The following is a 16658-nucleotide window of genomic DNA, read 5'->3' on the forward strand; positions in this document are numbered from 1 at the left end:
ACTGTACTCCTTTTTTAAGTGTTTATTTATTTTTGAGAGGTGGGGACAGAGAGAGAGAGAGAGAGAGAGAGAGAGAGGATTCAAAGCAGGCTCCACACTGACAGCAAAGAGACATATATGGGGCTCCAATTCACAAACCAGAAGATCATGACCTGAGCTGAAGTTGGAGGCTCAACTGACTGAGCCACCCAGGCACCCCAAGATAAGTGTACTCTTAATCCCCTTTATTTCACTCATTCTGATTTACTTTTATAAAAAAAGAATAATAATAAAACAAAAATTCTGAAAACGAAATACCTGTTTAAGAAACAAAAAAGCTTCAATCCTAAGAACATCTTTTTTTAAATATAATAGTTATAGGTTTGATCTATATATTCAGTTTTTAGGATCATTATTTAAAGAACATCTTTCAGGGGCGCCTGGGTGGCGCAGTCGGTTAAGCGTCCGACTTCAGCCAGGTCACGATCTCGCGGTCCGTGAGTTCGAGCCCCGCGTCAGGCTCTGGGCTGATGGTTCGGAGCCTGGAGCCTGTTTCCGATTCTGTGTCTCCCTCTCTCTCTGACCCTCCCCCGTTCATGCTCTGTCTCTCTCTGTTCCAAAAATAAAAAAAAAAAAAAAAAAAAAAAAAGAACATCTTTCAGACTTAAAATATACCACTGCCATATATCTTGTCCCCAAATTTCTGAGTTTTTTGCAGCCAGTATTCCATGTTTTACAAAATAGCCCAGGGTAAATAGCAGAATCTGCTTCGTGAGGTAGGTGTTTGGGTTGAATTAGCCAAGTATATGGAACAACAAATGGCCAACTTAGCACCTTCGATTTTCAGAGCCAGAGTCAAGAGACAAACTAGTAACACATGGATCCCTGCTCAAATTGTGCTCCTTCTTCTCTTTTACCAATTTTAACAACGACAGGATAATTTGTAAAATGTTCTTGGAGATACAGAGTTAAGCTTGAGTCTGAGGGCAGATTTCAGGACCCAAGTAGAAATGGAAGCCAGAACTCTGGCAAGAGGTGACAGTAAGGGAAGAAGGCCGGGGTCATGGATCAGAAGTCATGGAGGGGTTGAGATCAGTGAGAGCCTGTGAATAATGAAAAGGACCCAACAGAAGCTCTGCTAAAAACACAGCTTTGCTGTGAATGGCACAGGGAACAAACCAGTGACAGCCTGAGCTCAGCAGTGCAAGAAGCTGAGGCCATTCTTTCTCCGTGTAGGGCTCTTCCTCTGGTCCCTGTTTATCTACTTATAAAGATGTCTCCTTACTCTGACTGTACCAATTTCCTTCTATTTCAAGTCAGTAAACACTCTTTTTGACCAATAACACCATGACACAGTGAAAACATAACATATTCTTGCCCTCTTGAAAATGTCTCTAGTGTGCGTCGAGACTACCTGGCATGCCACCCTTTAGGGATTCTGATTTGGTAAAAATCAAGAGAAAGGCTCAGGAATCTGCATTTCAGGAATCATTCCGATTCTGTTGCTGTAAGTCTTCACACACACTTTGAGGAATACCTCAAACACTGAATACTGAATGTACCAATGAAACTTCCCAGCCTCACCTCAGTTATAAATACCTCCTTTTAGCAAGTCTGTGTTATTTCCTTGGTGATTTTAAACTTGTTTATTCAGGACACCTGGATGACTCAGTCAGTTAAGCATCCAACTTTGGCTCAGGTCTCGCGGTTCATGGGTTCAAGCTCCGAGCCGGGCTCTGTGCTGACAGCTCAGAGCCTGGAGCCTGCTTTGGATTCTGTGTCTCCCTCTCTCTCTCTGCCCCTCCCCTACTCACGCTCTGTCTCTCTCTCTCTCAAAAATAAATAAAACATTAAAAAAATTTAACTTATTAGGACATGATGACAGAATTAAATATGAAATAAATCTTGCCAGTTATTCAATACTGTTGCAATATTACCTACCTACTGAATCAGTTCAGATATACATTGAATAGCGTCTTGGATACTGATTCCCAAAATTTTGTTTCTTGTCTATGGTTTTTACACTAATCACACATGTATAATTACACTGCTTTCAGGTTCCTACATGCTTCACATGTTCAAATTGTAACTAAGCAAGATGAAAAATAAAATGACCCAAATGTTAAAAGTAAATGACTAAAATTAGGAGACAAATGCACCCACTTCAAATTTTTTTTAAATGTATTTTTAAAATTTATATTTATTTTTGAATTTATAAATTTTGCAAGAGAATAACAACAACAAAAATACAGAAAGGTCTGACTTGGCATTTTTTTTTTAATTTGAAGATCTGATTGGCTTTATTAAATGATTCATGAATCCAGCAGCACCCTATCTAGTAGGTGGAGAGGCAGTCCCCGGAGTTGGCCTTTTAATGGCACCAAAGTGCTTCCGTTTTCTTGGTAACAAAAAACTCAAGGAATTATGCTTCCTATGAATATCCCTTATAAAAACCTTTCCAAATCCAGCATGATAGGCAAGTACTTAATTAAGGACTAGGAAAACTGAGTTCTGTCTTGATTCTGCCTTTACATCAAATCATTAACTCTTTAACCTTAGTTAACCTTAATCTATGAAATAAAAGTGTTGGAATAAATATGCTTTGAGATCACATATTTTAAAAATGAAATTTTTACGGTTCTGTACAGAGCCAGATGTTTGTGGTAAATTCCTCTAAGTTTATACTGCTAAAGAGTCTCAAACCTTAATTACTGCTTATGATGTGTTAATAGGGATTCAAACTGCCTAATGAAGAAAAACAATTAGCATCCAGGGTACGGGAAATGCTCTGTTCTTAATCTAGATCTAATATTACTTATTTCTTTTTTGTACTCTTCTCCTACCTCTCACCTGTGCTCACCTCTGCTCTTACTATCATCACCTTCCATCCCACTGCCATCACAATTATGTATGTACATCCTTTTTCCATTAACCAATAAGCTTCCTGAGGATAAGGCATGCATCCCATTCACATTTCATAGTCCAAACGGCATCTAGCATGGTGCCTTTTACAGCACAGGTATACCTCAAACATACAGGATATATGCACAAACAAAGCGGTGATCATGTCACCTGCGACTTAACTCCTTTACTTAGTTTTTCCTTGAATTTCCAGTCAACCTTAGGTTAGAACTCAGATAGTCAGACTATACCAGTCAAAGCCTCCTTCCATGCTACCATGCTGCTGATGGTTTTAATGGTACTCCTTAGAAATATATATCACTCTTTAATGGTGAAGATGGGCAGGAAAGCAATCACTATTTCCTCTAAATGGTTAGGCTGAGGATACGACCTGAATTCAGGCACCAAACACTTTAAAAGGTCATTTTAGGAAGTGGCAAAACATAGAGGATTGAGGGCTATATTTTTGTTTAATCTTCTTAATCTGCTCCTGTTCTTCAGCTTCAAATTAGGCCAAAGCTAGCACTGAAAACCACTGCGGCTGACCTCAAATAACACCCCTTCCCAGAGCCCAGCAGTGCAGCTTAATTACCTCTGAGATCACATTAAAGCTCCTAATCACGGAGTTAATGTCCACCACCAACTGCGCCTTCAATAAATGCCTGCCTAACACACAGGCTCTCGTGAGCTTTTCTAACACTGAGTAAATCTGTAAATTTTACCCTGGCCCGTTCTGAAACGGTGCACATGGGATTCCCCAACCTGCTTTGTTTCACTGGTCACCTTTTCCATACCTCAAATTCAGTGTAAGACTCACCTCATCAACAGAGCCTTCCTAGTCTCTTCCATTTGAACCCATTCACTTTAACCAGCCTTATAACTAAATATTAGCACATCCGGTATTTAGCATATACAATAAAAAATTGGAATAACATTTTATAAAGCATTTACATCTTCACATTTAATTTTCAAAAGAAGCCCTTGACTAATCAGAGCACACATGATCTTTCATTTTACGGATTAGGAAATAATGTCTTTAGGATCACATATGGGTAATAAGGGGTAAATCTGGGACTCAAGCTCAAGCCTTCTGGTTGTAGACCCCATTTCTTTATATACATATATATATATATATATATATATATATATATATATATTTGTGCATATACGTACACTTGTATGTGTGTGTATATATAACTATGGGTTTTTATAGAAACCTATATGTTATTTCTAATTTATTTTCTTTTTTAAATTTTTTTAATGTTTATTGATTTTTGAGAGAGAGAGAAAGAGCATGAGCAGGGGAGGAGCAGAGAGAGAGGGAGACACAGAATCTGAAGCAGGCTCCAGACTCCACTGTCAGCACAGACCCGGATGCGGGGCTTGAACTCATAAATCACGAGATCAGGCCTTAAGCCGAAGTCAACACTTAACCGACTGAGCCACCCAGGTGCCCCTATAATATATTTTCTATAAGAACCTAGTTATATTTTTGCTTCATTTATTTATTGTCTTACTCATTAGTGAGTTCCCTGAGTAAATGACTTCTTCAACTTCCTTAAAAACTTTCCAAACTGTATATTTATTCTTCTTTGTTAATAGCAATAACAAGGAAGAAAATACTAGAATGGTCATTCTGTGCTATTGGAATTCCCAATTACAATAAAAACAAAAACCGCTTAGCCAGAATTCAGCTACTTGGTATCCTGATCCATCTAAATTCCTCTAAGAATCAGAACGTAAACAAATCAACAGCCTCTGAACAGTTAAAAAATACAGTAAAACACCTTGGGCTGCGAGTAATTTTTTCTGTGAGTGTTCCCCAAGACGAACAAACATTTCTTTTTTTTTTTTTTTTTTTTTTAATTTTTTTTTTCAACGTTTTTTATTTATTTTTGGGACAGAGAGAGACAGAGCATGAACGGGGGAGGGGCAGAGAGAGGGAGACACAGAATCGGAAACAGGCTCCAGGCTCCGAGCCATCAGCCCAGAGCCTGACGCGGGGCTCGAACTCACAGACCGCGAGATCGTGACCTGGCTGATGTCGGACGCTTAACCGACTGCGCCACCCAGGCGCCCCTCGAACAAACATTTCTAATAAATTTTAAATTCATAAGTGAGTGATGTCTTGCAATATGAGTAGTACATGACACCAAACATAACAATCACAAATGACCCAATGGTTCTTCCCTCCCTCTCTCTCTCCTCCCTCTCTCTGGATTGTGGGTGATTGTCTCCCATGCTTGGATGCTCAGTCTCAGGCCACAGAAATCTGTGATTTTTCAGAATGTTGGAGGGTGCCCACAACTGGCACTAGTGTGTTTTTTGTCACTTCAAAGCACCTATGGACAGTCCTTTGCTTTTCCATACAAGAGGAAGCTCAGGAATGCTTTGCTTCATTCTAGGTCAGGCTGCCTGCAGATATAGACCCTTTCCTCTGCTGCCTTATTGCCAGTTACATTAAATACAGTAGATGACAAGATTTTATCAATACTGTGCTGTAGGGATGCCCGGGTGGCTCAGTCAGTTAAGTGTCCGACTTCAGCTGAGGTCATGATTTCATGAATTCGAGCCCCACTTCAGGCTCTCTGCTGACAGCTTGTAGCACAGAGCCTGCTTCAAATTCTGTGTCTCCCTCTCTCCCACCACCCACTCATGCTTTGTCTCTCTCTCAACAATAAACAAACATTTAAAAATTTAAAAAAAATACTATACTGTACTCAACATCTGTCAGTGATAGTGAAAGTCCTCCTACACAATAACCCTCCTTTCTCTTGTCTCCCTCACACCAGCCATAAAGGTTTTCAAAGGTAAGGGCAGGTTAATTTGTTTATTTTTCTTTATATTTTGTATTTTCTTTATTATTTTGTATTATATAACAGTATTGTAATCATTTTTATATGAATATTTGGGGGTTGTGGAATGCATCATCTGTGTTTCCATTATTTCTTATGGGGAAATTAGCTTTGATATACAAGTACTTTGGATTACAAGCATGTTTCCGGAAAGAATTATGCTCTCAAACCAAGGTTTTACTGCACATTCTTTTCACTCTCAGAAGAGCCCCTTGGGCCCACTCAGTCTTATTTTGTAGCCATTTCTGATGAGTGTGACCATGGCACCCCACAGCACAGAGATGGAAATGCAAGGTGTTAATGCCACTCCCATTGTCACTCCCCACCCCCACTGCATTCCCGGCTGGCAGAAGGGACTGCATGATTCCAGTAAGCCCACACATTGCCTCAGCCCAGGTTTCCAGACTACCAGGGCCAGTTACTGGGAGAGGGCAGCTGAGGTGACCCTACTGGTCATCTCTCCCACAAAGGCTAGAAGCCTCAATTCAGGGCTCTTCCTAGAGAAAGATGGTACAATTTGAGTGTCAAAATGATAATAACTGCAACGAATAGACACATGTCAAATATTTTTTAAATCTATGAGTTTATCAAGATGCTTAAAAAGAGACCCTTGGGGCACCTGGGTGGCTCAGTCAGTTAGGGTCTGATTTTGATTTCGGCTCAGGTCAGGATCTCATGGTTCATGAGTTGGAGTCCCACCTGGGGCTCAGCACTAGCAGAGTGCGGAGCCTGGTTGGGATTCTCTGTCTCCCTCTCTGCCCCTCTCCTGCTCACGCTCCCTCTCCCACAAAAATAAATGAACATTTTTTTAAAGACCCTTTATTTCAAAAACAGATAAGGGAAAGAACTGAACATTTAATTTACATTTCCTATAAAAGATCCTCCCCAGGGAAATCATAGTTGATGTAGAAAAGTTCTTCAGCTAACAAATGCATAAGCGGTGATACAATTAGAATGTCATCACTTTGAAACTCTAATGAAAAAAATGGCTCTAGGCAATGAAAACCAATAGCTTCTGAAACAATTATGTGAAAGGTTGATGGGAAACTTTACAACGGATGGACCACATTGGCCACACCTGAACTGCTAATGACACTTGAACGTCACAATAAGATCCAGAATTAGCCACTACATGTCCCCTAGTGTGATCAGTAGGAAGCATACAGTAGCTCCTATAAATTAGTCTTACAAAAAAATCTGAATCTGATCAGTCTTCTAGGCCAAAACTACCTGCTTACAGGAAATACAGAATCATGTTAAATGACACCATGGGGTTATGATCTGCAAAAACCAAAATGTGGAAATTCTATTGGACAAATGATCTGGTTTCCCCAATAAATAAATGGCAAAGAAATAACTCAGATTAGAAAATAAACAGAGTCAATGGCCAGGCGTGAGAAAAACAGCAAAAAGTAAGAGCTGACAGCAAGAAAGAAGACATAAAAACGATAAAAGAACCATTCAAAATATTTAAAAGACATTTCAAGTAGTAGCAATTTTGTGTCAGTGCAAACCTGCATTTAAAATGCAGCTTTGGGGGCACCTGGGTGGTTCAGTCAGTTGAGTATCCAACTCGATTTCAGCTCAGATCATGATCCCAGGATTGTGGGATTGAGCCCTGTGTCAGGCACTGGGCTGAGCATACAGCCTCCTTAAGATTCTCGCTCTCTCCCTCTCCCCCTCTCCCCTGTCCACACTCTGTCTCTCTCTCAAATGGAAAATAATAATAAATAAATAAAATAAAACCGAGCTTTGTCTCACACTAGTCTGATGAATGCCCAGTGACATGTATCTTTGTAAATCTGATCCTAGTCATTAACAAAATATCAACAATTATTTATAAAGTTAGGAAGATATAGCCACCCATATTTTACTAAGATTTTTATGAAAAACAAAGAGATGTAGGTGTTTGAACTGGATCATTTCAAATTATATGAAAACAGAAAATAAGCATCAGTGGAAATATAATATGGTACAGCTACTGGGTGGAATATAGTATGGTGGTTCCTCAAAAAATTAAAAATGAAAATACCATATGATCTAGCAATTCACTTCTGGGTATATATCCAAAAGAACTGAAAGCAGAGTCTTCAGATATTTGCACACCCATGTTCATTGCAGCATTTTTCACAACAGCAAATACAGGGAAATAACCCAGGTATACATCGACAGATGAATGAATAAGCAAAATGTGGTATATACACACAATAGAATATTATTCAGCCTTAAAAAGGAAGGAAATTCTGACATATGTTAAAACATGGATGAAATAACGAAGGGGCACATGCACCCCAATGTTCATAGCAGCACCATCAACAATAGCCAAAGTATGGCAAGAGCCCAAATGTCCATCGATGGATGAATGGATAAAGATGTGATATATATATACAATGGAGTATTACTTGGCAACCAAAAAGAATGAAATCTTGCCATTCACAACAACGTGGATGGAACTAGAGGGTCTTATGCTAAGCAAAATTAGCTAGTCAGAGTAAGACAAATGTCATATGACTTCACTGGTGAGGACTTGAACACAAGGGAAGGGAAGCAAAAATAATATAAAAACAGGGAGGGGGACAAAACATAAGAGACTTAAAAAAAATTTTTTTTAATGTGTATTTATTTTTGAGAGAGAGAGAGAGGGAGAGAGCGTGTGCCAAGCACGAGTGGGAGAGGGGCAGAGAGAAAGGGAGACACAGAATCTGAAGCAGGTTCCAGGTTCTGAGCTGTCAGCACAAAACCTGACACAGGGCTCAAACTCATGAACTGTGAGATCATGACCTGAGCTGAAGTCAGATGCTTAACCAACTGAGCCCCCCAGGTGCCCCAACATAAGAGACTCTTAAATATGGAGAGCAAACAGAGAGTTACTGGAGGGGCTGGGGGAGGGGGATGGGCTAAATGGGTAAGGGGCATTAAGGAATCCACCGCTGAAATCATTGTTGCACTATATGCTAACTAACTTGGATGTAAAATAAAATAAAATAAAATAAAATAATAAAATAAAATAAAATAAAATAAAATAAAATAAAATAAAATAAAATAAAATAAAATAAAAACATGGATGAAACGAGAACATTATGCTAAATGAAATAAACCAGTCACAAGACAACTGTATGATTCTACCTATATGAGGTGCAGAGGGTAGTCAAAATCATAAAGACAGAAGGTACAATGGTGATTGCCAGAGGCTGAGAGATGTTATCGTTGATGCATATAGAATTGTGGTTTTATAAGATGAAAAGAGTTATGGATGTTATGGAGATGGATGGTGGCGATGTTATACAACAATGTGAATGTACTTAATGCCACTGAACTGTACAATAAAAATAGTTAAGATGGTGAAGTGCCTAGGCAGCTCAGTTGATTAAGCATCCAATCCTTGATTTTTGGCTGAGGTCATGACCTTGCTGTTTAGGGGTTCGAAACTTGCCGTCAAGCTCCAAGCTGACAGCACAGAACCTGCTCGGGATTCTCTCCCCTGCTTCCCTCCTCTATCCTTCCTCTGCTCATGCACACACACACACACACACACACACACACTCTCTCTCTCTCTCTCTCTCAAAATAAATAAACTTAAAAAAGTAGTTAAGATGGTTAATTTGTGTATTTTACTACAATAAAAAAATTGGGGAAAAATTATGTGAAAAAAATACTCATAATTCTAGGATGATTCTTTTCTATAAGTTTCCAAATAACTAAGGTTTTATAGTAGACACTCCAGCAATGACATAATTAAAATGAATCAGAGTCCCACTTGGGCTGTTTTATCTATACTAATTACTTCCATGAGCAGGTAGACCTCCAGGTGGGAGCAATTCTCCTTCACAAACTCTCAGAACTAAAGAAATTCAGCAATACTTTTTGTGCAAGAAATGAATGCAATGTATTTTGCACAGTGTTGATGGTAGACACCCTTCATTTACCACAGAATATGCTTTTGAAACTCTTATGAGCATAACACTGGATCTACATTTTTTTAATGTTTTATTTATTTTTGAAAAGAGAGAGTACTAGCCAGGGAGGGGCAGAGAGATTGGGAGACACAGAATCCAAAGCAGGCTCCAGGCTCTGAGATGTCAGCACAGAGCCCAACTTGGGACTTGAACTCGTGAACTGTGAGATCATGACATGAGCCAAAGTTGGACACTTAACCGACTGAGCCACTTAGGTGCCCCACTGGAATCTACACTTACAGAATACAAAAAGAAAAAAACACAGAAGAAAGCAAAGATATTTGGACCTTTTATAAAATATCCAAAGATATTTGGACCTTTTATAAAAACTAGTCTGTGAGCAAACTAGTTGCAAAAAATCACCAGAAGCTGAGCTTAAAATAATGTCATTAACACTGTATACAAAGGAGTTCCCACACTGGCTCTGAGATTCATATAATAATGTGGGTGTTGGGACAGCCAGGAGAGCATTGTTGCTTAGTGACTTTAATCACACCAACAAAATTGGGTGATCAATTCTGTGACAGCCAGGGGAGAGGGGTGTGTGTGTGTGTGTGTGTGTGTGTGTGTGTGTGTGTGTGCACGCATGTGTGTGAGAGAAAGAGAGAGAAATAGGTTTTGGCCCCATGATCTGTGCACACCAAAGCATTTAACTACTAGGAGGCCATGGATAGATAAGAATACACCAAATTACAGATTTTTTTGAAACAAATAAGGCAAAATCTAAGATATGAAATGATAATAGTAAGAGTGTGGTTGGGGAAGAAGCATGGTGTCACTCTCTCTGGGTTCAAATCCCAATTCCTCCAGAGTGTGACCTTGAACAAGATATTGTGACATTTCTGCAACTCAGCTTTTTAATCTATAAAATAGTAATAATAATCATACCTAGTTCATAGGGTTGTTGTGAAGATTAAATGAGATAATATGGGTAAAGCCAGAGGAGATAATTCTTTACATACTCAATAATTATGACTCTTTATATTATTTCTTTTTGTTGTTGTTGTTGTTGTTGTTGTTGCTGTTTATTTTTTTAAAGTAGTCTGCATGCCCAGCACAGAACCCAATGCAGGGCTTGAACTCATGACCCTGAGATCAAGACCTGCGCTAAGATCAAGAGTCAGATGCTTAACCAACTGAACCACCCAGTTGCCCCTATTTCTATTATTTTTAAGGATGACAGCCTGTGGCATTGTCCTATTTTATTTCCAATGCAGCAGCCCATGCGGCCTCTAAAATGATTATTTCTAGCTCAGACCTCTTTCTTGAGAACTAGATCAATTCAAAGAAAAAAGAAAAAGACACTAAGGCACAATGGGAATTAAGTGAGAAAACTGATTTAAAACATTGGGAATTTAGGGGCACCTGGGTGGGTCAGTTGGTTAAGCGTCCGACTTCCGCTCAGGTCATGATCTCACGGTTCGTGAGTTCGAGCCCCATGTCGGCATCTGTGCTGACAGCTCAGAGCCTGGAGCCTGCTTCAGATTCTGTGTCTCCCACTGTCTCTGCCCCTCCCCTGCTTATGCTCTCTCTCTCTCTCTTTCTCAAAAATAAACATTAAAAAAATTTAAAACATTGGGAGTTTAGTTATAATAAACCAAAGGGAGCAGCCCCAGTGAAGACTGCCTCTTGCACCAAGGGAAAGGTAGGGCTTACAGCACCTAACGAAAACAACATGCACTTAGATATGATACCTCTTTAAAACTTGTTCAGCATATTATTTTGGGGAGAGAGTGACAAAGGGTGTTCTTTCCACTCTTTTTTTCCCCCAACTATTGTTTGTTTATTTTTTTATAGAACAAATCTCTTATTTTCTGTTGTAGAATAGGCTATACAAAACATTTTGAGTGTATCTCTGGGCTTCTTGAAATTTCTTTTTTTTTTTCAACTATTATTTATAAAATGTCCTCTATGCACTGGGGGTGCAATGGAGAGGTATCCTCCTGTCCTTGTAGGAGTAAGGAAATTTAGGAAGATGAACAATAAGTGACAGGTGAGGGAAATCTGTTATTCGCGAAAAGTTAACCAAGGCTAATCATGAGTGGGGCAGCAAAGGTGTTTCTGAAAGAAGGAAATTTGAGCTATTTCTCAGAGGATAAGGAAAATGAGCCCATGCAGAGAAGGATTGAAAGCATGTTTTTGGACATGCTGAGAGGCCTGGAGGAAAGAGCAAACATGTCTTGTGGGAGGAAATAAAACCTTTGAACATGGCTGCAGCACAGAATGTAATACAGATAATGGCAAGAGATGAAGCTGAGAACCGTCTGTGAACAGCTGTGAACAGGTTAAATAAAGAAACTGGATTTTTATTATTGGCAACAGAATTGTTGATTGGTTTTAACCAAGGAATGGCATGATTGGGCTCTGATTTCTGAAGGGTTATGCTCCCTGCAGCATGGAAAAGAGAGGCAGGAACACTGATGAAGAGGACATTAGGGATGGATCGCTGCCGGATAGGGCAAGAGTGGTTCGATGGCAAGTGGGGAGACTGGTGGGAGCTGGAGGTTGATTTCATGGGGTGGGAGTGGGAAAGAGAGAGGAAAGGGTCATACCCAGATTTCTGCCTTGGGACATGGGGTGAGATGCCACCCACTGAAATAGGGGCACTGGAGTCAGGGTAAAGGGAGGTAAAAGTTGGTAGGCCAATTATTTCCTTTGTGCCAGAAGCCCTTGAAAGAAATCCAAGTAGAAATGTGCAGAAGGCAGATAAATATATAGGCCTTAATAAGGAAATTTTCCACATGCCCACTGCAGGACCCTGAGCCTGGAGGGTGCAGACAGCAAGCAGGTGTGGCCCAGATGAGAGAACTGAGTGACCGCCCTGAGGAAACTGGTCAGAAGTATCAGAAAACCATCTTGATGGTGAAACTGTGGCTCTACTGCTTGGCTTTGGGGCTCAGCCATTAGCTGCAGCCAGCTCCTCTATAACCAGGCAATCCGAATCAATTAGCCATGGATTACTTAAACCAAAAAATGACTGCAGTCTTCCTCATGAAGTTTTGTGGCCTTGCCCTTGGTCGGACAGTCTTCACTGGGGCTGCTCACTTTCATATGCTATGAATAAATCCCCAGTGTGTTAAATCAATTTTCTCTGTAGTTCAACTCTCACTGTGCCTCAGTCTCTCTTTTTTTCTTTTTGGTCTAGATCTCAAGAAAGTGGTCTGGCTAGAAAGAATAGAGTTAGGAGTCCAGTGGACTGCTGCGTAGGAAATAAAATAGGAAAATGGCATAGGTTGTATGGCCCTTAGAGACTAACAAGGCACTTAGCCAGATGAGTGGTTCTGAGAAATCACGTGGGAAAAAGACACCTGTTTAATTTCATTTAACCCAGTCTGTCTAAACCATTTGATCCTGAAACTTTTTTGGCCCCAAATAATCCCATAAAATCCCACAGAACTAGTGTCTTTTAGAACATACTTTGATAAGTGATAGTTTAGGCATTTGGCATGAAGTAAGTTTATTGACACTCTCATGTGTATAAATACTTACATTTTATGTAAAAAATAATGTCAACCAGGTTACACGATTCTTCTCAGTTATCTCCCCACTGAAGTAATCTCGTGACTAAATGCCTTGCAAACCAAAGTACTATTACCATCCACCTGTTGTAAGCCCACTATCCAGAAGGAACTAACAAGCCTCTAGAGTAGTATGTCTTTAAACGTGAAGGCATTTTGGGAACCTGATGGCAGCTCCATATCATCTTCCTGGGGAGGGACAATTGCATATTTTCGTCTAATCATACAATCAAGAGATTCACAGACCCTAAGTCCCACGTGAAGAATTCCTGCTCTGCCAGGCACTAAAACAATTTACACCTATTTAATGGTAGCTGAAGTAACAGCGTCCTTGAAGTCAAAAGCTCTTCACACTTGGAGTATATATGAAGCCCAATCTTTGATCAATAACTGGAGCCAATATCACCAATGCCACGGTCTTCTAGATTTCAGGTTAGCCTGTAGCTCTGCAGCTGGCAGCGGCTTCCCAACCAAATGTTGTTATTTGCCAGATTGTTTGAAGCTGCTTTGTAATAAATCATTATAGATTTTCTTCTGAAATTCATGCTTTCAGTTATCGTATTTGACTTCCCTATCAAAAAAAAAGCTGAGTAATCGTGAAGGATTCTGAAGAGTTAAAGTGTTTATGGTGGAAAGAACAACAGACTTAGCACCAGGCTTTTTTTCTCCTATAATCCATCATTAACAAGCTGTGTAATCTTGGAAAACACACCCTACTTCTCCAGGCTTTAAACAGTTCAGTTATGAAATGAGCACAGTTATTGCTGACCTTTCTGTTTCACAATACTGCTGTGGACAAACCAATAAAATAGTGTTCATGAAAATACTTTGGAAACCATGAGGTTACACATAAATGTAAGAGGTGCTGATGGACATATCTGTAACTACTACAAATGACACTCAATAATTATTCATAGTAGTTGTTGGTTCTAATTTTGTTGTGGGTAATCACCACTTGGACAATGAGTCATATTTGAAGACAGTTTGAGTCCCTATTTCCCATGGAAGGTATCTGGCAGAATATCAGTTTCACTGTTCATGTGTGGAATATGGTCACCATCTCATTTATAACACTCCACCAGGTTGTTGCTATTTAATGTTACACTCCGACCCACAGATTAACTGTTTCCCATAATTTCTGCTTTACAAATTCAAGTAAATCAGTTTTTAAAAAATGACTTCTCTGGGGCCGCCTGGGTGGCTCCATTGGTTGAGCACGTGATTCTTGGTTTCAGCTCAGGTCATGATCTCACAGTTCGTGATGGTGCTGATGGCACTGAGACTGTTTGGGATCGCCTGTCTCCCTCTGTCTGCCTCTCTCTCCCCTGAACCCCCCTCTCCCTCTCTCAAAAATAAATAAACATTGGGGCGCCTGGGTGGCTCAGTCGGTTGAGCGTCCGACTTCGGCTCAGGTCATGATCTCACAGTCTGTGGGTTCGAGCCCCACGTCAGGCTCTGTGCTGACAGCTCAGAGCCTGGAGCCTGTTTCCAATCCTGTGTCTCCCTCTCTCTCTGCCCCTCTCCCAGTCTCACTTTGTCTCACTCTGTCTCTCAAAAATAAATAAATATAAAAAAAAATTTTTTTTAAATAAGTAAACATTACAAAAAAACTTGTCTGACTAAACACTTTATCTCTTGGGATTTATGTTAGTCTTGGAAGTGCCTTATTACTTGCATTAAAAGCATAGTCATTACACAAATAAAGTTATAGTTTTAAGTTTTTAAAGAAATCGGTTAAAAAGCACTTACACTATTAGTTACCTCCTTGAAGATGTAAGTAATAATAATGTCAATTCCTCTAGATTCTAGCCTCCCTTCAGCAATCTCGTGCCTGTCCTCCTGTTCAGTCTCCACAGCTCTGTTCAGGAGCTATGTCTAGGGCAGGAACAAACCCATTTATATACTAACTGTGGCAGGGACTCACAGTCCCTACCATTTCCCACACTATTACCAAACCCTAGTGGCATCCAACAGATAGAAAGAAGAGAAAACAAACAATTCCATATCGGCTTCGGAACCTCACAAGGCTAATTGGGGATAAGATTAAATGTCTGTCAAAACCTGCTTGAAATTAAGCTTGTACATATAGCAAATGTTAGTATAACATCATTCGCATGGTAGATAAGCCATATTGAGGAGCCTACCTAAAAAAAGCATGTGCTAAAGAATTCAAACAGAGAAGCCTACATTTAAAAGTAGAAATTTGGGACTATGACTAGATTCAGTCAATCGACTCATTGTATTAACGTTATCTAAAATTCTTCATTTATAAATAAATCAACAACCACTGAATATAGGGTGGTTTAAATAAATTAATAATATATACATACCAGACATGGTCCCTGCCTGCACGGCACTTATAATTAAGCAGGAGAGAAAACAAAAAAGAAAGCAAAGTAATATGTAACTACACCTTGGGGTGAGTTCAGTGAAGGGTGTACTGAGAAAAAAAAAATAGGTAATAAGGGGTAGGGCCCTTGCCTCCTCTTGACTGGATGACCAGAGACTGTCCATCTGAGGACATACTGAAGCTCAGAATTGAAAGGAAGTCTGGGAAGAGAAAGGAGTGACTCCAAAAGCCTAAAGATGTGAAGGGGATGGCATGTCATAACAACTATGGAAAGACTTGAGTCAGAATCCAGTGAGGAACAGAGTGTTAGATAAGTTTCATCAAATATTGATCAACCTGGTAAAATGTTACATTTCAGTCTAAAGGCACAGGAAAGCTTTTGAAGGGTTTTAGGCACAGGAGTTAATGGATCAGATTAGCTATTTAAGGTCAAGAGGCAAGAACAGAAAGATTAGTTGATTGGCTACTACAATAGAACAGGCAAGAAATGCTGGTTGTTTGGACGATGGTGGTGGCAGTAGAGAAGAAAAATGGATATTTGAGATGTATTTAGGAGGTAGAATGGAAAGGGTTTGGTGGTAGATTGGAAATTGGGGGTGAGGCAGTGGGAGGAATCAAGGATGGCCCCTAAGTGTCTGGCTTGAGCAGGTGGACAGGTGGGGACTAAGTGCCAGACTCTGTTCAAGGTCAAAGATAACTCACCAGGTGCCCAAGCATCACTCTCTGCCTTGGGCTGTAAAAGTGGATGCACTACTTTGATTCCACCAGATGGTACAAATGATGGATTGAGGTTGATTCTAACCATATCCTTCCCAGTGTGTTTGTTAGCTATCCAAATTGTCTTCTTTTTCCATGTTGAATAGAAGATACGATCACCAAAAAGGGACATTGCAAACAAACTGTGCCTTAAAAAAAAAGAACAAAAAACAGAAAAAAAAACATAAATAATAGCAGAACACTTCTTCCTGGGCTTATTAACATTTCACTTCATTTCAGTGTATTGACTAAATTTTAATTACCTACCTTTCCAATTGTTTCTCCTTTAGGTTTAGAAGCAGATGTTAAATTTAAAATTTTATTTATGTAGTCATAATCTGAG

The 16658-nt window shown here is 39.7% G+C and overlaps 1 protein-coding gene across 4 annotated transcripts in view; it reads right to left on the reverse strand.

Moving 5' to 3' along the window:
* EGF (epidermal growth factor) overlaps positions 1 to 16658 on the reverse strand; it is a 105175-nt gene that overhangs the window by 59518 nt on the left and 28999 nt on the right. For all 4 annotated transcript variants that reach the window (XM_042935684.1, XM_042935685.1, XM_042935686.1 and 1 more), the window contains exon 5: positions 16262 to 16464. In XM_042935684.1, coding sequence (XP_042791618.1) covers positions 16262 to 16464 — 203 coding nt within the window. The remainder of the gene's footprint in view (positions 1 to 16261; positions 16465 to 16658) is intronic.

The sequence above is a fragment of the Panthera leo genome, chromosome B1 (assembly GCF_018350215.1).
Source record: "Panthera leo isolate Ple1 chromosome B1, P.leo_Ple1_pat1.1, whole genome shotgun sequence".
NCBI lineage: Eukaryota > Metazoa > Chordata > Mammalia > Carnivora > Felidae > Panthera > Panthera leo.